Source organism: Pollachius pollachius (assembly GCF_949987615.1).
Source record: "Pollachius pollachius genome assembly, chromosome: 10".
Classification (NCBI taxonomy): Eukaryota; Metazoa; Chordata; class Actinopteri; order Gadiformes; family Gadidae; genus Pollachius; species Pollachius pollachius.
The window spans coordinates 2725133-2747632 of record NC_136943.1 but is presented as its reverse complement, the minus strand read 5'-3'; the positions used below and the strand labels follow the sequence as shown (position 1 = coordinate 2747632).

Sequence of the window (22500 nt, the reverse complement as noted above, 5' to 3'; positions counted from 1 at the left end):
GAGCGGAAAGATCAACGGAAACAGGTTCAGCAGAGAGAGACGCGGGGTTCAGAACCATTAACCCGACGGGGGTGGGGGGGGGGGGGGGGGGGGGGGGGGGAGGGATCCGGATCATCTCGAGCCCTCCAGAACTCCGCGAGGCCACGTGGGACCTGAACGACACGTCACTGCCGCGACCCTTGAGCGCTTTAAACATATCCTTGAAATTAGCTTTGAAGAGAACAGGGTCAGACCTACTAGCCTATAGCACTAGCATTGGAATATATTGTAGGCCTACAGTAGGCCGGTATCTAGCTGGCACTAGCCTAATGTGGGCTAGTGTTAGCCTACAGTAGGCTAGTGTTAATCTACAGTAGAAGAAAAACTGCAGCAGTAGTCTATGACAACAAAGGGTGTTGATTCATAAGGAGTATTAGACTAGAGAACAGTAGAGACCAGTAGGTCCAAAGACCAGTAGAGACCAGCAGGCCTACAGACCAGTCCTAGGTCCGCTGTATTCAGCCTCCTGGACTCTACTGTCTGAATATATTATTTATTAATCATTCATTCTTCTCGTAATCAGAGATTCGGCCCATTTCCTCCGAGCTCGTTCTGGTAGAGTCTGTGTCCGCGCGCCCGCCGGTGGCGTTAACCGTTGGAGTCTCGTGCTGCTTCACACCGGCTCGCCTGTCCCGCATGGTCCCGCTGGCACGCGCTGGGCCGCGTTATCCAGACGGATCAGTGGAGCGTTTTCATAACGGAGCCTCACATTAAAACCCAGCGCGAGACCTCCCTTCATAATCCCCCTGAAGCTCAGCGGGCGACGGGAATCGATCTCATGTTCACAGCAGATGGTCGGTGAGGCGCGCGGAGGATGTTGGATCAAACCCTCTGCTGGAACGCATCTCCTCGTGTCTTCGCGGATCTTCTGACGCATAATAAGATCCGCCAGCGCTATGTGCTTCGTTTTTCGTTGGGTCGAACCCCAGCGGTTATTGTTAAGTGTTGTTTGGGCTAATGTAGAGATGATTTTATGGTTTAATGTCGGTTATGAATATCGATCCTTTAAGTTTGCAGATCTGGGCTCACAGGGGCCTCGCGTGGGAGGAACCCACTCCTCAGTCGACCCCCCCCCCCCCCGGTGAGAGGAGTCCGGACCCACCGGGGCTAGGTCCTGATCCTCGTCCTGGTCCTGGTCCGGGTCTTCAGCTCTCATATAATTCCGTTACTCGGATCAGACCAACCTGCCGCCGCGCGTCCTGCCGCGACGCTTCTGTTTAACACTAGAGAAAATGACACGTTATCTCCGTTTTATGACGGGCTTTTGGTTGTTTTTATAAATATTTTAAAATATTTGCAATTATTTTAAATATTGCTTAAATATTTGAATTCCTGCTTTTTTTATTTTGTAATTGTTAGTTTAGAAATTTAGCCATGAATCAACAAGACGCGTGAAGCGTGTTTGTAAAACCAATGCCCGTGATAGGATTTAATATTGTCTTTATTAAATATGGCTATTTGTAATCAGTTGGAAATAGATCAAATAAATAAGTAAATAAAGGGTCAATTATATTCTCAAATTCAAAAAAATAAAAATAATATTCAGGCCTATTTATGAACCACAATCCGTAATGTACCTATTCAATATAATAAAAAATAAAGAGCACTTCGCGTAATTACGCACCGAAGCATCCAGAGAAAGTCTCGCGGAACGGATCCTAATTGGAGCGTTTTGTCCAAACGTCTCCTCGCCCGGAGCCGCGGTGGTTGGTGTTCCTCGAGCCCAGCGGGGGGTGGGGGGAGGGGGCGGGAGGAGGAGGTGAAAGGAGAAACCAGATGCAGGAACATTTGAGGGCATGTTCTCCAACACAGACAGCAACAGTGTGTGTGTGTGTGTGTGTGTGTGTGTGTGTGTGTGTGTGTGTGTGTGTGTGTGTGTGTGTGTGTGTGTGTGTGTGTGTGTGTGTGTGTGTGTGTTGGGCGCGCGAGAGAGACTCCTCCTTTTCCCGCGGCCAATTAATTCTCTTGCCTGGCCCTTTAAGACGCAGGGGCGGCTCGGCGCGCGGCGGACGGCTTCTCTAATTGAACTTCGCCCAATCAACAACAACTCGTTAGCGGTGGAGTTTCTCCTGCGGCGTCTCGCGACGGATCTGCTCCTCTCCGGGTCTCGCCCCCCGGTCGTGTTTTCAAACTCCGTGTTGGAGTCGGCAGAGGCGCGAACTGAGTCCCGCCCGGTAGCTCGAGCTCCTCCAGCAGCATGTCGGCTGCAAACTCTCTCGCGACTTAAAGTTGCTCCGCATCGAAAGTGGCGTAAAAATCCAGTTTTTCCGCGACGGACACGAGACGCGACGCGCGGCCGGTCACTCCTACCCCAGCGCGTGGATGAACTAGCCCCGTGGCGCAGCAGCGGGAGTACACCGGGAGTACACCGGGCACCGTGATGACCTCCAGCCGAGACATGAAGACGGGCTCCGTGCTGCGGGCCGGCGGGGAGGAGCGGCGGCGGGCCCCGCTGGACCAGCTGCCCCCGCCGGCCTGCTCCTCCAAGCCGCTGACCCCCTTCAGCATCGAGGACATCTTGAGCCGACCCTCCGTGAGGAAGGCGGCGGCGGCGGTGGCCGCGGGGGCGGCGGTCAGCGTGTGCCCGCCGCGCGCCCTGGACAAGGTGAGCGGCTCGAGCGCGGGCCGGCCCGGCCTCACGACGCCCTCGTCCCCGCTGTGCGCGCTGGAGGAGCTCGCGAGCAAGACGTTCAAAGGCCTGGAGGTCAGCGTGATCCAGGCGGCCGAAGGTACGAGGCAGCATCCCATCAATATTCATCTCTGTCGCGATACATTATAATATACATTATGTTTATATTACAATATATATATATATATATATATATATATATATATATATATATATATATATATATATATATATATATATATATATATATATATTATTATATATAATATTATATATATATTATAATATGTAGCTTATAATATAATAAATTCATTATAAATACATTATCATTTATATATTATAATAGCCTGTAATCGAAGGGCCTGCTGGCGGGTGGATTATAACGCGTTATAACTTTATATTTTGAATGCTCGACTTGGTCGACTATTGTCGGTGATATTAGAAGCTTTAGCGACATAAATGAATATAAATATGGGTTATTTGTGAATCAGGAGGCCTGCTGGGTGAACGTCCTAGTGTTTCAGCGTAAAGTAACTCAGTGTCCGAGCGGGGATTCCTCTCGGGTCGGCGGTGTTTCCTGAGTGACCGGGCCGGGCTTGAGGTTCTGAGCCCGGGTTAGATGCTATAGGCCCGGGTTAGAGGCTCTTGGTCCGGGTTAGAGGTTCTGTTCTCGGGTAAGAAGCTCTGGGCCCGGGATAGAGGCTCTGGGCCCGGGTTAGATGCTCTGATCCAGACCTGCAGAGCCCGGGTCGTGGTGGTGGTCTCGACGGGTCCTCCAGAGCCTTCGAGATGAACTTGTGTCCTCGCGGTGGTCTGACCTACGCTGTTCGCTTCCCCTTCCGCCCGACAGGTCGCGAGCACGTGAACGCGTTCGGCCAGCGGCAGACGTCGAAGAAGCGGCGGAAGTCGCGCACGGCCTTCACCAACCACCAGATCTACGAGCTGGAGAAGCGCTTCCTGTACCAGAAGTACCTGAGCCCGGCGGACCGGGACCAGATCGCGCAGCAGCTCGGCCTGAGTAACGCGCAGGTCATCACGTGGTTCCAGAACCGGCGCGCCAAGCTGAAGCGCGACCTGGAGGAGATGAAGGCGGACGTGGAGTCGCTGAAGAAGATCCCGCCGCAGGCGCTGCAGAAGCTGGTGACCATGGAGGACATGGAGGAGGACGACCCCCAGGACCCCCGGGGCGGTGGCTCCGGGGGTGTCTCCCCCAGCGAGTCCCACCGGGGGGCCTTCCCGGGGTCCCCCGGCTCCTCGCGAGACCACACCACGGACGAGTTCTCGGAGGAGGACGAGGAGATCGAGGTGGATGATTGACAGTTTGAGGCAGCGCGAGTTTTACAACAACAACAACAAACAAACAAACTAAAAAAGGGGGCATTTTTCTTCCCGAACATTTTTGCACGGATATTGATGAAGGAGAATATATATCTAGGATTATGGATTTTATTATTTGGGTTCCGTTTCTTTGTTCTCCATCTTTAATTTATCGACGGACCGGCTGAGGTTCTGCGGTCGGACGTTCACCGAATTGTTGGAGGAATATTCCCGGTGCCACCGGGACTCAACGGGCTTAAATATGACGGTACAAGGAGACATAAGGGTCTATCCTGAGGTTTGATACCTGGTGTGGTTCTGAAGGGGGGGAGAGGGGGGGGGGGGGGGTGGTCTCTGGGTCTGGGGTCTCTCTGAGTCCTGGTCCCAGAACATAGACCTGGTCCAGGTCCTGGCGCGGTCCTCAGCGCCCAGACCCCCCGCAGGTCGTGGATGTGCCGTGTTGTCCACGGCAACACGTTGCATTCATCTGCATGCATGCAGCGATACCCATCTTGCAGAGGAAGAATTATTATTATTATTATTATTCATATCCGAATGCAAAACGAGCAGATCGCAATTTTTCTTTCCACGCCGGGTTTCTGTACATAAATTAAACATCCTATGCGATAATTTTATTGTAACATTCTATTTAATCAGCATCTATGTAAATAAAGGGTATATGATATTTCACCACCTTTTCAGATGTGTTTTATACAACAAGCAAACAGATAAACTAAACCAGAACCAACGAGTTCCTGCCCTGGGGGGAAACGGGAGCGCTGGTCGTAATTTGACCGTTTTACGTCTCAATTAGGCCGAGTGTGTGTGAAGAGTGTGTGTGTGAAGAGGGTGTCTGAAGAGTGTGTGTGAAGTGACTTCACTTATCAGCTGTCTTCAGCTCTCTCTCCTCCCGATCACAGAGACGCGCTCCGGCCGTTCAAAGCCGGTACCTCCCCTGTGGCATATGGGAGCTTCAGGAACCGTCTTTAACACACAACTAGTCGACATGATTGATTAGCTCTCTGAACATAAACAGGTCGCAGCCAGCCGTGAGCAATACGGCACGCATCTGCCACTCTCTAGAAAGTCACCCATGAATAGCAAATGGCTGCTAATGAATAAGACACAATGGGGGGCCTGGAGGTGGGAGTAGGGGCCCGCCTGTTGGCCAGGGGCCCTCGCCGGACATTTGCTTCTCTTGTCCCGGGGCTGAAGGGCCCTCAGCCGAACCCGGGGCCTCACAATGGAGCCACTCGCTCGGAATGAGGTTGAAAAGTCAAGTAGGGCTTTTATGGCTGAGTGTGAATAAGTGGATGAGCAACGCTGAAGAGAGCAGTGAAGAGAGGCTCGAGTGACTCAGGCTGCATACCACAGCATCTGGAACATCTGACCATCTGACCCCAGGTCCGTTCAGAGGAACATCTGACCTGAGGTCCGTTCAGAGGAACATCTGACCATCTGACCCCAGGTCCGTTCAGAGCAACACCTGACCCCAGGTCCGTTCAGAGGAACATCTGACCCCAGGTCCGTTCAGAGGAACATCTGACGTGAGGTCCGTTCAGATGAACATCTACCGTATGTCAAGTCAGATGAGCGGCTTCATGTACATTTCGTTCAGGCCCAACGCTTCGAAACAACGCTTAATTTATTAATTACTTCCTAATATTAATAAAATATTCTAAATATATAGGCCAGCCTCTTAATCGTTTTAAGTTTTTGGGGTCATACTATCTATTTACAATTTATCGGGTCATTAAATATTTTTTTCTATATAATCTAGAATAAATAAATAAACTGGTATTGTATTATTTAAAATAAATTAACTAGGAATGTTTCATTCTAAATAAATAAACTAGGAAGGTTTTATTTTAAATAAACTAGGAAGGTTTTATTTTTTTAATAAATAAACTAGGAATGTTTTATTCTGAATAAATAGGATTTAAATGGAAGTCTGACTTTGCAGTATAACTATTAAATTAACTAACCCTAGTTTATTTAATATAATTAAAAACACAATTGTAAAAATATAAGAACAAATAACAGCAATAACAATTTTAACAGCAGATTTCCGGAATATTTTAGTATTTCTAATCTAAAATATGTATATCATGGGTCACCCATAAATGGTTTATGCGTCAAATTGTTAAACCAATCATTTTAGCCCAATTGAGGATTTACAACTTTATTTGAGAAGCTTCAAAATATCCTTATAACTCCCAGATTAAAACAAACCGATGTATATTTATCGATGATCTACTAATTACCCATCACCTCCGTGTTTCTGAATTAATTAATATTGTAGTTAATCTCAGCCCTTATCCGGCCACTCGAGGAGGAAGGCTGAGGTTCCTTTAACGGAATCATTTGGCCTGAATCTTTCTTTCAATTCGATGAATTTAATTTCCTGTAATTCGGTTGTAACCTTGTTCGGTGTAACCTGGATCAGGATTATCGGTTATTGAAGTGAATACTAATTACACAGAAAGAAGAGATATTTTAGGATAGTAATTCACTGCCTCAGTTACTGAATGAAGACCCCCCCCCCCCACACACACACACACACACACACACACACAAACACACACACACGCCCAGCTCACGCTCGAGTGTTCTGTCGTCGTTCGATGCTCAAGTTCAAATTGATTAAATAAACTCAATATCGTAAATAGGCCAGGTATAATACATAGTATATAATATATAGTGTAGAACACTGTATGGTATTTGGATCAACATAACGTCGTTTTACATGAAGAGTTCCTGAACCAATCAGAGGTTCACTTCAAGATAACGCAGCTTCCATATCTGAGCACATTGACGCAGTAGAGTCCAGGTCCCAGTAGAGACCTGGTCCCAGTAGAGTCCTGGTCTGAGGTCAGTAGAGTCCAGGTCAGTAGAGACCTGGTCTGAGGTCGGTAGAGTTCTGGTCAGTAGAGTCCTGTTCTGAGGTCGGTAGAGCCCTGGTCCCTCTGCTGTCTGAGGTCAGTAGAGTCCTGGTCTGAGGTCGGTAGAGTCCTGGTCAGTAGAGTCCTGTTCTGAGGTCGGTAGAGCCCTGGTCCCTCTGCTGTCTGAGGTCGGTAGTCTGATCGGCCAGTGAACCAGCAGCGACCTCTAGCGGCCAATTAGAGGTACTGCGGGGGCCTCTGGAGTATAATGGGTGAGCGAAAATACACATTTAACGGCTCCAGTGTAATTAAAAAGTATATATAAATGTATATATTAAGTGAGTGTATTTAATAGATGAAACTGTGGACAAACAAAGCACGTTTATGTTTACGTTGTGATCCGTATAACTGCAGCTCAGTGCCATAGTAGACTGTCCTGTCAGGATGTTTTTATAAAACTCTAAAAACTATAAAAATAATTAGAGAAATTCTATACAGAAAATAGAAAGCAAATGCCTCAGATTTTACAAACAGGGACCAACTAAACACATTTAAAAACTGCATTTGTTCAGCTAGCAATATTTACCAATATTAGTAGAGGCCTTCGGTCAGTTCTGAACAGTGAACTCATGTTATAAATAAGCAGCTTGAGGTCAGGGGTCATCATGTTGAAGGGGGCCAACAGCTAGCTCTACTTCAGAATCGTACCCACAACCTACCAAGTCAATAGTCGAGATTAGTGTAAACCATTAACTTGCTCGCACACGCACACGCACACGCGCACACACACACACACACACACCCTGTCCTCAGAGACCCACAGAACCCAACCAGAAACTCAACCCTTTCATCTGAAATTTATTTTCAAAAATACAAAACAAGGAAAATAAGTATATGTACACAAACACTATTAAAATAGAATATTTATCATACAAAATATATACAGCTGGTGTGGAGGTGGTTCCCCTATCTCCTCTTCTCCTTCACCGTGTAGTGCAGCACCAGAGGCTGGGCCTGGGTTAGACGGTAGAGAGACAGGTCATTCAGGAGCAGGTAGTGGTTAGACGGTAGAGAGACAGGTCATTCAGGAGCAGGTAGTGGTTAGACGGTAGAGAGACAGGTCATTCAGGAGCAGGTAGTGGTTAGACGGTAGAGAGACAGGTCATTCAGGAGCAGGTAGTGGTTAGACGGTAGAGAGACAGGTCATTAAGGAGCAGGTGGGGGTTAGACAGTACAGAGAGAGGTCATTAAGGAGCAGTTAGGGGTTAGACGGTAGAGAGACAGGTCATTAAGGAGCAGGTAGGGGTTTGACAGTACAGAGACAGGTCATTAAGGAGCAGGTAGGGGTTTGACAGTACAGAGACAGGTCATTAAGGAGCAGGTAGGGGTTAGACGGTAGAGAGACAGGTCATTAGGGAGCAGGTGGGGGTTAGACAGTACAGAGACAGGTCATTAAGGAGCAGGTAGGGGTTAGACAGTACAGAGACAGGTCATTAAGGAGCAGGTCGGGGTCAGACAGTACCTTGCCGAACCAATGGGAGAGCCATAATCGCTTCATGGTCATGTGATCGGGCAGCGACTCGTTGTTGAAGAGCATCTGGACCTGAGGGGAGGTCAGAGGTCAAGATCAGAACACCTGACTCAAGAGGAGGTGCAACCGGACAGGCCAGTCCACGAGAGCTCCGTCACGGATCTGAACCCTCTCATGTTCAACTTTATTGAAACGGGAAATCAAACCGGGAGGAATCAGACGGACACTGGTTGGCCTACACGCCACGGACACACACCATGGAGACCGACACGCACAGACACACAACCCCCCGGCCTGGACACAGCCCCACCCCCACGGCCCTCACCTGGTGTTTCTCCACGTTGAGCCGATGGCAGAGGACCTTTCGGAGGTGTCTGACCTCCGCCCGAACAGAACAGCGCACAAACTTCTGCTGCAGAGAGGAGCCGGGACAGGTGGTGTTACTGGGTGGGGTTACTGGGTGGTGTTACTGGGTGGTGTTACTGGGTGGTGTTACTGGGTGGTGTTACTGGGTGGTGTTACTGGGTGGTGTTACTGGGTGGTGTTACTGGGGTCCTTATCGTTATCAGCTGAATATGGATTAGTTCATATTTTAATGAATGAAGCAACAGCTAACAGGAATAAATCTAAACGCTGTTGTAATTCAAGAAGTATCTTCCTGAAATAGGTATGTAATGATGATTTTTTACTCTGTAAAATTCTGATGGCAAAATAATTAATCTTTATCATTCAATAACGTGGAACAAGGCATTCTCAACTTCCTACAGAAAAATAGGTCAACAGTGACCTCTGGTGGCCAAGTATCTAATTACAGAAACTTTGCGTCAACTTCAAAATAAGAGCCACCCTGTTCTTAAAGCAATCCATGCTTTAGGAAAAATGTAAAAACTTAATTTCAAGAAAAGAAAAGGACACATATTCCTCTGGTAAGACCATGAGCTCTACTACCTCCAGTCAAATGTTGTGTTAACATTGTGTTGTGTGAACCAACCTGAAGAGTCAGCTTGTTCTTGTCTTTCCCCGGATGTGTGGAGCTGCAGGAAACAGATCAATGCGTTTAACATCCTGACCGTCGACTCAAGCCTCCGACTGCTGAGTCCCGCAGTGAGGACATTAAACACGAGTTAAATAAACACTTAGATTAGATAACACCCACTAAGAAACATGGTTCAATATGCACTCCATTACTCAATTCCCTGCTAAACATAGAGCGCATAAACACAAGTGTACATTGACATTTAGGGCGTTTAGCAAACACATTTATACAAAGCGACTTACAGTAAAGTACAGTTGTCAGAAGAAAAAGAAACAACATATTGCTGTCGGTTCAGTACGGATGTTCATAGAACCGAGTGCCAAGCACTAACCATCACTAGGTTAACCCGTTCCCCGTGCACAACAGAGGTAGCTAGGATGAGACGCTACACGATGCTAAGTACTGAAGCTAGGGGGGCAGGTTACCTGTGTCTCTCCAGGCAGAGGGACACCTGCTCGTCGTAGCGGTAGAAGTGAGCCTTGGAGTGGTCAAAACTGGTATAGGGCAGTCCTGTGGAGTCGGGCATCGCGTCTGAACACAAGAGAACCAGAACCGGGTCAGAAATACACTGCTTTAAAAACACTCAACTTTGGGTCCGTCAATAGAAAGCAATATAAAAGACATCGATAATAACATGAGGTTCAGCAATAATTGTAAATACATTGTGTGGTAAATAGGGTTGGGTATCGTTTAGGTTTTATCCGATGCCGGTGCCTACTCAGTACTTCTCAATCGGTTCCGGTGCTAAAACGGTTCTCGAACCGGTACTTAAAAAAACGAAACCGCACACACTTGCATACATTCACAATGTATTGTTATGAGTTTCACATTAAGCAGAAAGTCAGCGGACACTGAGTTGAATGGCAACGGTGTTTGCTAGGCTACTTAATATGCAAGATTTACGGTTGGCATTAAATTACTCGACTTAAACAAAGAGGAAAGGCTGCTGTGAGTGCTGTGACTGATAAATATATTTTTAAAAATTAAAAATAACAAATAATATTACTCGCTGAAAGCAGGCAGGCACGCAGCTATGCTGCTCGTTTACACTTGCGTGCATGGCGCAACATTACTGCCAATGTCATATAACGCAGGTGCGCAAGGCAGCCAACATAAACTGTGTTCGAAATCGTTCCCTATCACGGATGTAGTGCACTATACAGGGTGCTCGTCATTTTGTAGTGGTGTTCGAATTCTCAGTGGTTAATTTCATGCACTATATAGTGCACTTAAAACACCCAAAATTTGAGTGTACAGACGATGTTCCCTACATGTTACTCCCGTATACCACAATGTAATGCGGTCGTGTTTTTCCGGAGAAGAAGAAGCTGAATAACCGCGAAAACGAATTCTTTAATGATGGAGTCTCCGGCTTTCGTTTAGAAATGTCAACAATTTATTTGGGATTTAACATAGAAAATGTAACATTCAAAATTAATAAAAAAAACCTTGATCAACGTCAATTCAACATCAATACAACCTCCAGCTTTCCTCGTGGGTGCCCGTTTTGTTTACATGATGTGGGCGCATCTGTCTGCGTCACACAAATACCCGGGGCACTTACTGACGCTAATGCCGTTTAGAAATTTTCAGCGTAGTGTCCAAATCCTTGTTTGTTCGTTCCCTATATAGTGCACTATATCATAAACACTATATAGGGAATAGTGAGTGAGTGAATAGGGAACGATTTCTAACACAGCGCGTCTTCGTCTTCGTTACTTTTTCTGGTTTATTTTTTTCTCACGTCACGCCCCCCCCTGAAGAACTCTGGCGCCCCCCAGGGGAGGCGCGGCTCACAGTTTGAAAACCACTGGTGTACATGATGTGGGCGCATCCGTCTGCGTCACATAAATACCCGGCGCATTTACTGACGCAAATGACGTTTAGAAATGTTCAGGGTAGTGTCCGAATTCTCGTTTGTTCGTTCCCTATATAGTGCACTATATCATGAACACTATATAGGGAATAGTGAGTGAGTGAATAGGGAATGAACACAGCTATTGTTTACAACCGCTCGGTATCGCGCTGTATTAATTCCCAAGTTTTGAAAAGAAAAGAAAGTATTTGAAGCGAATATGCGACTCTGTTTTTGATTTGTTTATTTGGTTTTGAACAGATAGTTTTGGATGCATGCATCGGCTTTGAGTTTGTTTGTTTGTTTGTTACTTTGAAATTACATTCGCTCGCAACACACACACACCCACACCCACACAAACACACGCACCAACTACAACCTGCCGATCTTCAATCAAAACAACATCAAGTGAGTGATGCCGCAGCGTGTTGACAAGTCCGTCTCAAGGCGCCCATAGGCTATGGTTTATATGTTTGAAAGACGTGACACACTCTTACCAGTTGGCCTGAAATACCACGCCTCGCAGTCATGGACCTATAAAGAAAGTCGCAGTCCTAGTCGTTCCACCATGCGTGTTTAGCGCAACATTGAAAAGGGTCCCGTCTGAAACAGTGTCACCAACGCGGCGACACTGTTACAAAATACCCACCGTTATTCGGTGTGAACCGGTATACCGCCCAGCACTACCGCAAGTTGACGCCGCAACACCGTGGGGGCGGGGCAGGGGGCTTTAAAAAAAAGTCAGGCACCGTTATGAGGCACCGAAATGTGCGTTCCTATTCGATCTCGGTACTACCGTTTACGTCGGAACCGGTTCCCTACTGGAACCGAGTTTCGGTGCTCAACCCTAGTGGTAAACACTAAATACTGAAGTTCAGATCGGAGCTGCATCTGAACTGGTGAATAACCAACACAGCACCGCTGCCTTCCAAAACAACAACACAAATCATGTTTAGCCTACCGTCTCCGCTGGGCTGGACCACGCGCTCAAGACCTCTGGACTGGTAGAACTCCTTGATCCTCTGGTCCTCACCTGGGGGGGGGGGGGCTAATGTTAGCCTCAGAGCACGTCCACCAGCCGTCCAAAACACCCATTCACGCGATGTGACGAGCCCTTTCAAAGCCAACCTGTTTGTGACATCACAAGTGGCCCCGCCTGTCCACGCAGCTATGATGGCCGAATGATACCGCCAGCCTTCCCGGTGGGACGCACCATTTGGGGGGGGTGCACTCCCACTTGTGATGCCACAACAGGTTGGCTTTGTAAGGGGTGAATGTGAGGTAGTATTGGGAAGCTTTGAGTCGGCACTGGTTAAAAGGCGCCGTATGAACGCAGTCGGTGGTGGAGGGGGTGGGACTCACTCTCCTGCAGGCCGGGGACCAGCTTGAAGACGATGTCCTGCATGACGCGGTCCAGCTTCAGGTTGAGCAGTGGCTGCGTCTCGTGGATCTTGATGTTGCACATGGGGCAGTACTTACTGGTCTGGAGGTACTTCACGATGCACGACTTACAGACTGCAACAGAGAGGAGGTTCAGTCATGAACGGGCTGACTCAGCAACCAATCACAACACAGTGGAGGTTCAGTCAGCCCACCCACTGGTCCAGAGAGCACTGCATGGGCTGACTGAAAATCTAATCACAAAACCAACAAAGCAGAGCTGCTGTTTAACGGTAAATGGACTGCATTTATCCAGCGCTCTTCAAACGAGTGGCCACTCAAAGCACTTGACAATACTACCTAACATTCACCCATTCATGCACACATTCACACACCGACGGCGGTGTCAACCACACAGGGCGACAGCCAGCTCGTCGGGGGCAGTCAGGGTGAGGTGCCTTGCTCAGGGACATCTATAGACTCGGGGGAGCCGGGGATCGAACTAGCAACCTTTCGGTTACTCAGTGTAGCATGCGAGACTTTGTTCAAAAAATGTTTATCACCCTTCATAGCTCGCCCAAAATACATAAAGAATGTATTCATTAGATGTTTAAAAAAATAAAAAAGGTTGAATAGAAATGGGGGGGTCTATATTTGAGATGTTATTGAACATCCTACCACAAAATCACAAAGAAAAGTATCACAGAGTTGTGTCATAACTAGGGTTGAGCACCGAAACTCGGTTCCAGTAGGGAACCGGTTCCGACGTAAACGGTTGTACCGAGATCGAATAGGAACGCACATTTCGGTTCCTCATAACGGTTCCTGACTTTTTTTAACGCCCCCTGCCCCGCCCCCATGGTGTTGCGGCGTCAACTTGCGGTAGTGCTGGGCGGTATACGGGTTCACACCGAGTAACGGTGGGTATTTTTGTTAGGATATGATTTATTTATATACCACCATACCGTTGTATTTGATTACACAATGTTCGGAACGCTGCGCGACACTGGTTCGACGGGACCCTTTACAATGTTGCGCTAAACACGCATGGTGGAACAACTGCGACTTTCTTTATAGGTCCATGACTGCGAGGCGTGATATTTCAGGCCAACTGGTAAAAGAGTGTGTCACGGCTTTCAAACGTATAAACCATAGCCTATGGGCGCCTCGAGATGGACTTGTCAACGCGCTGCGGCATCACTCACTTGATGTTGTTTTGATTGAAGATCGGCAGGTTGTAGTGGGTGCGTGCATGAATGAATGAACGGGTGTGTGTGTGTGTGTGTCGAGCGTATGTGATTTCAAAGTAAAAAACAAACAATCTCAAAGCCGATGCATGCATCCAAAACTATCTGTTCAAAACCAAATAAACAAATCAAAAACAGAGTTGCTTATTCGCTTCAAATACTTTTTCTTTTCAAAACGTATGAATTAATACGGCGCGGTACCGAGCGGTTCAAAACAATGTTGGCGTCTCCTGTGGCTGCCTTGCGCACCTGCGTTATATTACCTAATACGACTTTGGCAGTAATGTTGTGCCATGCACGCAAGTGTAAACGCGAGCAGCATAGCTGCGTGCCTGCCTGCTTTCAGCGAGTAATTAATATTATTTTTATTCTTTATTTTTTTATGTTCAGTCACAGCGCTCACAGCAGCCTTTCCTCTTTGTGTAAGTTGAGTAATTTAATGCCAACCGTAAATCTTGCATATCAAGTAGGCTAGCAAACACCGTTGCCATTCAACAGCGTGTGTGACAACGTGTGCTATGTCCTAAACGTCAACTCAGTGTCCGCTGACTTTCTGCTTAATGAGAAACTCATAACAAGTCGTGTATGCGGTTTCGTTTTTTGCACCGGCCCGAGAACCGTTTTAGCACCGGAACCGTCTAAAAAGTACAGAGAAGGCACCGGCATCAGACAAAACCCAAACGATAGCCAACCCTAGTGATAACCACGGGGATAACAGGCCCCCAGCGCTCTCTGCCCGGCCCCCGGGGGTGAAGGGAGGGGTCACTCACAGGTGTGCAGACATTCCGTGATGGTGGTGGCGTCGATGAAGTAGCCCGCGCAGAGGTAGCACACAATGTGCTCATTCAACTCCTTGATCTTCAGCTTCACCTCCTCCTGAGGGGAGAGACACACACACACACACACACACACACACACACACACACCAGGTTAAGTGAGGGGAACACCGGCTCATCAGACCAGGGTCAGCCTACAGCACGGGGAAGACCCCCCATAGCCCATCAGAAGACCCCCTCCTCCCTTCGGGTGTCAGCTCAGTAGTGAGAAGACGTTGATGAGCTGTGCGTCGCTCCGGGATTCAGAAGCACCTTTATTTGTTTAATATCTCTCTAATGGAACCCTCTCCCGCTGCCGGTTACAGGTATGTGAGCCGTGTGGTCTGATGGCTCTGTCCAGGTTAGGGTTCAGGGGCCGTATTACAGAAACTTCCTAAATCGAAAGTCCTTTCTTCTCTGTTTGGTAACTATGGTAACAAGGGTTAGGATCGGATGTGGGACAAAAGTCATTACAGAACGGCCGATCCTAAAGTCAGGGTTCTTATCTTAACTCCAGATAGGAAATGTGTATTACAGAAATATCCTAAACTATCAAAATCCCAAATAAATTCTCCTAACTTTAGGACGACCCATCAGCTCTCCTTACTACAAATTAGCGAGATGGAAGCTCTTTTAGTGCATGTAGCGCAGCAAACTTGTAGATGTAGGCCTAATGGTGATCGACGAAATATGTTTGTTGAAAGGCTTAATCCGTAATCCGACTCCGTAACTACGGAGACCCCTCGAGCATTCAAAGTTCCCTGTCGGGATGTCGGATACGCAACGCAATTCGCCGCCCGATCGATCTTATATGTTGAGTACAAACCATGTAAATAGTGATTTAAACAACTTCCAAAGCTTTTCAAAACTTATTTGGTGTTTTATTGGTTCTTAATGTGCAAAGTAAACAATGTACAAAGTAAATAAGGTGCAAAATCAAACCGGGGAAGTGATTCCGGAAATGATTTTGAGGACAAATCACAGCGCTTGCCGTCTCCGTTGCGTCGGCGGATAGTTAAAAAATATTGGATGCACACATCTGTTGCTAGGTAACAGACATAAAAGCTGAATGTCAATGCTAGATCGCCTACTTAGGATATCTTAACCTGAGATAAAATAGGATCCCTAAATTAAGATAGGATATGTTTCTGCAATACCAAATTGAGAAAAAATCCTATCTTACACTTCTTGTATCTTAACTTAGGACTTAAGATAGGAAGTTTCTGTACTACGGCCCCAGGTCAACTGTGCTCCAGACCCCCGTTGTTCTCAGATGGAACGCTGCGAGGTTCCACTCTGCTCGCAGAACATTTTCAGAGGTGCTGTTCAGAGGTGGGTAAACACCGGTCAACCCTCTAGACCCGGAACGGCGGGGCTAGAGCCAAGAGGCCGGTCTGGGTCCTGACCCCGGACCCGTTCCGGTCCTTATAACCCATTGTTCGCGGCGGTTGGATGTTTCAGACGCCGCCGCGAGTCACAAACACGGAGACGACCCTCATTCCTCATCCTATGAGTTCCGACGCCGTAACCGGCAGAAAGTTCCACACCGCGTCCCGTGACCAATCACAGCGAACCGCGTACACACAAGAACACATACACACGTTCACCTTCTGGAGCTATATCTGCATGTGTTGTCTATCTACCTATATCTATATCCAGAGAGTCCAGAGAGGCGAGTCACATCTTATTCACTTTGATCTCAGGTGATCTTTGCTTCAGGTCATTCTGCCCGGACGGTTTGAAATATTTTACACGACCGCTTTACGTGGCGATTCCTGTGTTTCGTTCTTATCAGACACTTCTGACGATAAGCGGTCATTATTCTACGATAAGGGCCGGCCAGAGGCCCCCGTTCCACAAGGTCATGATACTGGAGACGAAGGCTCATCAGTCACAGCTCTCTTCGTCCTCATCAGCCCACTCCCCCTCTCGAGTTGAGGTCCAAAGTCTGAAACATCCTCAGACTCAAACATTGAGGAACTGATCAACTTTAATGTGAAGAATCTGTCTCTGTGTTTACATCATGAAGAGGTAAACGTGCACTGGTGGTTAACTTGCACTAACTCAAACCGGGTTAGGGAGAATTAACCGGCTCACGTTCATCAGCGAGCATAGGAAACAACACAACTCCAACCTGGCCCAACAACACAACACTCTAACCTGGACCAACAACACAACTCTCTAACCTGAACCAACAACACAACTCTCTAACCTGGACCAATAACACAACTCTCTAACCTGAACCAACAACACAACTCTCTAACCTGAACCAACAACACAACTCTAACGTGGACCAACAACACAACTCTAACCTGAAACAACACAACTCTCTGACCTGGACCAACAACACAACTCTAACCTGAACCAACAACACAACTCCAACCTGGACCAACAACACAACTCTCTAACCTGAACCAACAACACAACTCTAACCCGAACCAACAACACAACTCTAACCTGAACCAACAACACAACTCTAACCTGAACCAACAACACAACTCTAACCTGAACCAACAACACAACTCTAACCTGAACCAACAACACAACTCTAACCTGGACCAACAACACAACTCTCTAACCTGAAAAAACAACACAACTCTAACCTGAACCAACAACACAACTCTAACCTGAACCAACAACACAACTCTAACCTGGACCAACAACACAACTCTCTAACCTGAAACAAGAACACAACTCTCTAACCTGAAACAAGAACACAACTCTCTAACCTGGACCAACAACACAACTCTAACCTGAACCAACAACACAACACTCTAACCTGGACCAACAACACAACTCTCTAACCTGAACCAACAACACAACTCTCTAACCTGAACCAACAACACAACTCTCTAACCTGGACCAACAACGCAACTCTAACCTGAACTAACAACACAACTCTAACCTGAACCAACAACACAACTCTAACCTGAACCAACAACACAGCTCTAACCTGGACCAACAACACAACTCTAACCTGAACCAACAACACAACTCTCTAACCTGAACCAACAACACAACTCTCTGACCTGAACCAACAACACAACTCTCTAACCTGAACCAACAACACAACTCTAACCTGAACCAACAACACAACTCTAACCTGGACCAACAACACAACTCTCTAACCTGAACCAACAACACAACTCTAACCTGAACTCTAACCTGGACCAACAACACAACACTCTAACCTGAACCAACAACACAACTCTCTAACCTGAACCAACAACACAACTCTCTAACCTGGACCAACAACACAACTCTCTAACCTGAACCAACAACACAACTCTCTAACATGAAACAACAACACAACTTTAACCTGAACCAACAACACAACTCTAACCTGGACCAACAACACAACTCTCTAACCTGAAACAACACAACTCTAACCTGAACCAACAACACAACTCTAACCTGGACCAACAACACAACTCTCTAACCTGGACCAACAACACAACTCTCTAACCTGAAACAACACAACTCTAACCTGAACCAACAACACAACTCTAACCTGAACCAACAACACAACTCTCTAACCTGGACCAACACCACAACTCTCTAACCTGAACCGACAACGCAACTCCAACCTGAACCAACAACACAACTCTAACCTGAACCAACAATAACTCTCTAACCTGAACCAACAATAACTCTCTAACGTGAACCAACAACACAACTCTATAACCTGAACCAACAACACAACTCTATAACCTGAACCAACAACACAACTCTAACCTGAACTCTAACCTGGACCAACAACACAACTCTCTAACCTGGACCAACAACACAACTCTCTAACCTGAACCAACAACACAACGCTCTTACATGAAACAACAACACAACTCTAACCTGAACCAACAACGCAACTCTAACCTGAACCAACAACACAACTCTAACCTGAACCAACAACGCAACTCTAACCTGAACAAACAACACAACTCTAATCTGAACCAACAAAAAAACTCTAACCTGGACCAACAACACAACTCTAACCTGAAACAACAACACATATCTAACCTGAAACAACAACACAACTCTCTAACCTGAAACAACAACACAACTCTCTAACCTGGACCAACAACACAACTCTAACCTGAACCAACAACACAACTCTAACCTGGACCAACAACACCTCTCTAACCTGGACCAACAAAAACTCTAACCTGAAAAAACACAACTCTAACCTGAACCAACAACACAACTCAAACCTGAACCAACAACACAACTCTCTAACCTGGACCAACACCACAACTCTCTAACCTGAACCAACAACGCAACTCTAACCTGAACCAACAACACAACTCTAACCTGAACCAACAACACAACTCTAACCTGTACCAACAACACAACTCTAACCTGGACCAACAACACAACTCTAATCTGAACCAACAACACAACTCTAACCTGAACCAACAACACAACTCTAACCTGAACCAACAACACAACTCTCTAACCTGAACCAACAACACAACTCTCTAACCTGGACCAACAACACAACTCTCTAACCTGAACCAACAACACAACTCTCTAACATGAAACAACAACACAACTCTCTAACATGAAACAACACCACAACTCTATCCTGAACCAACAACACAACTCTAACCTGGACCAACAACACAACTCTCTAACCTGAAACAACACAACTCCAACCTGAACCAACAACACAACTCTAACCTGAACCAACAACACAACTCTAACCTGAACCAACAACACAACTCTAACCTGAACTCTAACCTGGACCAACAACACAACACTAACCTGAACCAACAACACAACTCTAACTTGAACCAACAACACAACTCTAACCTGGACCAACAACACAACTCTAACCTGAAACAACACAACTGTCTGACCTGGACCAACAACACATCTCTAACCTGAACCAACAACACAACTCTCTAACCTGAACCAACAACACAACTCTAACCTGAACCAACAACACAACTCTAACCTCGACCAAAAACAAAACTCTAACCTGAACCAACAACACAACTCTAACCTGAACCAACAACACAACTATAACCTGAACTCTAACCTGGACCAACAACACAACTCTCTAACCTGGACCAACAACACAACTCTCTAACCTGAACCAACAACACAACGCTCTTACATGAAACAACAACACAACTCTAACCTGAACCAACAACGCAACTCTAACCTGAACCAACAACACAACTCTAACCTGAACCAACAACGCAACTCTAACCTGAACAAACAACACAACTCTAATCTGAACCAACAACAAAACTCTAACCTGGACCAACAACACAACTCTAACCTGAAACAACAACACAAATCTAACCTGAACCAACAACACAACTCTCTAACCTGAAACAACAACACAACTCTCTAACCTGGACCAACAACACAACTCTAACCTGAACCAACAACACAACTCTAACCTGGACCAACAACACCTCTCTAACCTGGACCAACAAAAACTCTCTAACCTGAAAAAACACAACTCTAACCTGAACCAACAACACAACTCAAACCTGAACCAACAACACAACTCTCTAACCTGGACCAACACCACAACTCTCTAACCTGAACCAACAACGCAACTCTAACCTGAACCAACAACACAACTCTAACCTGAACCAACAACACAACTCTAACCTGTACCAACAACACAACTCTAACCTGGACCAACAACACAACTCTAACCTGAACCAACAACACAACTCTAACCTGAACCAACAACACAACTCTAACCTGAACCAACAACACAACTCTCTAACCTGAACCAACAACACAACTCTCTAACCTGGACCAACAACACAACTCTCTAACCTGAACCAACAACACAACTCTCTAACATGAAACAACAACACAACTCTCTAACATGAAACAACACCACAACTCTATCCTGAACCAACAACACAACTCTAACCTGGACCAACAACACAACTCTCTAACCTGAAACAACACAACTCCAACCTGAACCAACAACACAACTCTAACCTGAACCAACAACACAACTCTAACCTGAACCAACAACACAACTCTAACCTGAACCAACAACACAACTCTAACCTGAACGAACAACACAACTCTAACCTGAACCAACAACACAACTCTAACCTGAACTCTAACCTGGACCAACAACACAACACTAACCTGAACCAACAACACAACTCTAACTTGAACCAACAACACAACTCTAACCTGGACCAACAACACAACTCTAACCTGAAACAACACAACTGTCTGACCTGGACCAACAACACATCTCTAACCTGAACCAACAACACAACTCTCTAACCTGAACCAACAACACAACTCTAACCTGAACCAACAACACAACTCTAACCTCGACCAACAACAAAACTCTAACCTGAACCAACAACACAACTCTAACCTGAACCAACAACACAACTCTAACCTGAACTCTAACCTGGACCAGCAACACAACTCTCTAACCTGAAAGAACAACACAACTCTCTAACCTGAACCAACAACACAACTCTCAAACCTGAACCAACAACACAACTCTAACCTGAACCAACAACACAACTCTCTAACCTGAACCAACACCGCAACTCTCTAACCTGAACCAACAACACAACTCTCTAACCTGAACCAACAACACAACTTCCTAACCTGAACCAACAACACAACTCTAACCTGGACCAACAACACAACTCTCTAACCTGAACCAACAACACAACTCTAACCTGAAACAACTCAACTCTCTAACCTGAAACAACTCAACTCTCTAACCTGGACCAACAACACAACTCTCTAACCTGAACCAACAACACAACTCTCTAACCTGAACCAACAACACAACTCTCTAACCTGAACCAACAACACAACTCTAACCTGAACCAACAACACAACTCTAACCTGAACCAACAACACAACTCTCTAACATGAAACAACAACACAACTCTAACCTGAACCAACAACACAACTCTCTAACCTGAACCAACAACACAACTCTCTAACCTCAACCAACAACACAACTCTCTAACCTGAACCAACAACACAACTCTCTAACCTGAAACAACAACACAACTTTAACCTGAACCAACAACACAACTCTCTAACCTCAACCAACAACACAACTCTCTAACCTGAACCAACAACACAACTCTCTAACCTGAAACAACAACACAACTCTCTAACCTGGACCAACAACACAACTCTAACCTGAACCAACAACACAACTCTCTAACCTGAACCAACAACACAACTCTCTAACCTGAACCAACAACACAGCTCTCCAACCCGAACCAACAACACAACTCTCTAACATGAAACAACAGAACTCTAACCTGAACCAACAACACAACTCTCTAACCTGAACCAACAACACAGCTCTCCAACCCGAACCAACAACACAACTCTCTAACATGAAACAACAGAACTCTAACCTGAACCAACAACACAACTCTCTAACCTGAACCAACAACACAGCTCTCCAACCCGAACCAACAACACAACTCTCTAACATGAAACAACAGAACTCTAACCTGAACCAACAACACAACTCTAACCTGAACCAACAACACAACTCTAACCTGAACCAACAACACAACTCTAACCTGAACCAACACCACAACTCTTTAACCTGAACCAACACCACAACTCTTTAACCTGAACCAACAACACAACTCTCTAACCTGGACCAACAACACAACTCTCTAACCTGAACCAACAACACAACTCTAGCCTGAACCAACAACACAACTCTTTAACCTGAAGCAACAACGTGCTGCGATACGGTTCTAGTCCGTCAACAGCGCAACACGGAACCA

At 46.3% G+C, this 22500-nt stretch overlaps 2 protein-coding genes across 2 annotated transcripts in view; one reads left to right on the top strand and one right to left on the bottom strand.

Annotated features, from left to right (window-relative positions):
• Nucleotides 1-2419: 2419 nt before the first annotated feature.
• lbx2 (ladybird homeobox 2) lies at nucleotides 2420-3985 on the top strand (the record flags this gene model as incomplete). Its single annotated transcript, XM_079744281.1, has 2 exons — nucleotides 2420-2768; nucleotides 3519-3985. 2 exons carry the CDS (start codon nucleotides 2420-2422, stop codon nucleotides 3983-3985), a joined length of 816 nt encoding a protein of 271 aa, XP_079600407.1.
• Nucleotides 3986-7810: 3825 nt separating this feature from the next.
• pcgf1 (polycomb group ring finger 1) overlaps nucleotides 7811-22500 on the bottom strand; it is a 15733-nt gene continuing 1043 nt past the window's right edge. Inside the window, exons 2-9 of the mRNA XM_079745519.1 lie at nucleotides 14687-14792; nucleotides 12652-12804; nucleotides 12251-12322; nucleotides 9860-9965; nucleotides 9390-9432; nucleotides 8724-8810; nucleotides 8390-8470; nucleotides 7811-7881 (exon numbers count right to left, since the gene is read on the bottom strand). Of these exons, the coding sequence (XP_079601645.1) occupies nucleotides 7834-7881; nucleotides 8390-8470; nucleotides 8724-8810; nucleotides 9390-9432; nucleotides 9860-9965; nucleotides 12251-12322; nucleotides 12652-12804; nucleotides 14687-14792 (696 nt within the window). The 3' untranslated portion in view covers nucleotides 7811-7833. The remainder of the gene's footprint in view (nucleotides 7882-8389; nucleotides 8471-8723; nucleotides 8811-9389; nucleotides 9433-9859; nucleotides 9966-12250; nucleotides 12323-12651; nucleotides 12805-14686; nucleotides 14793-22500) is intronic.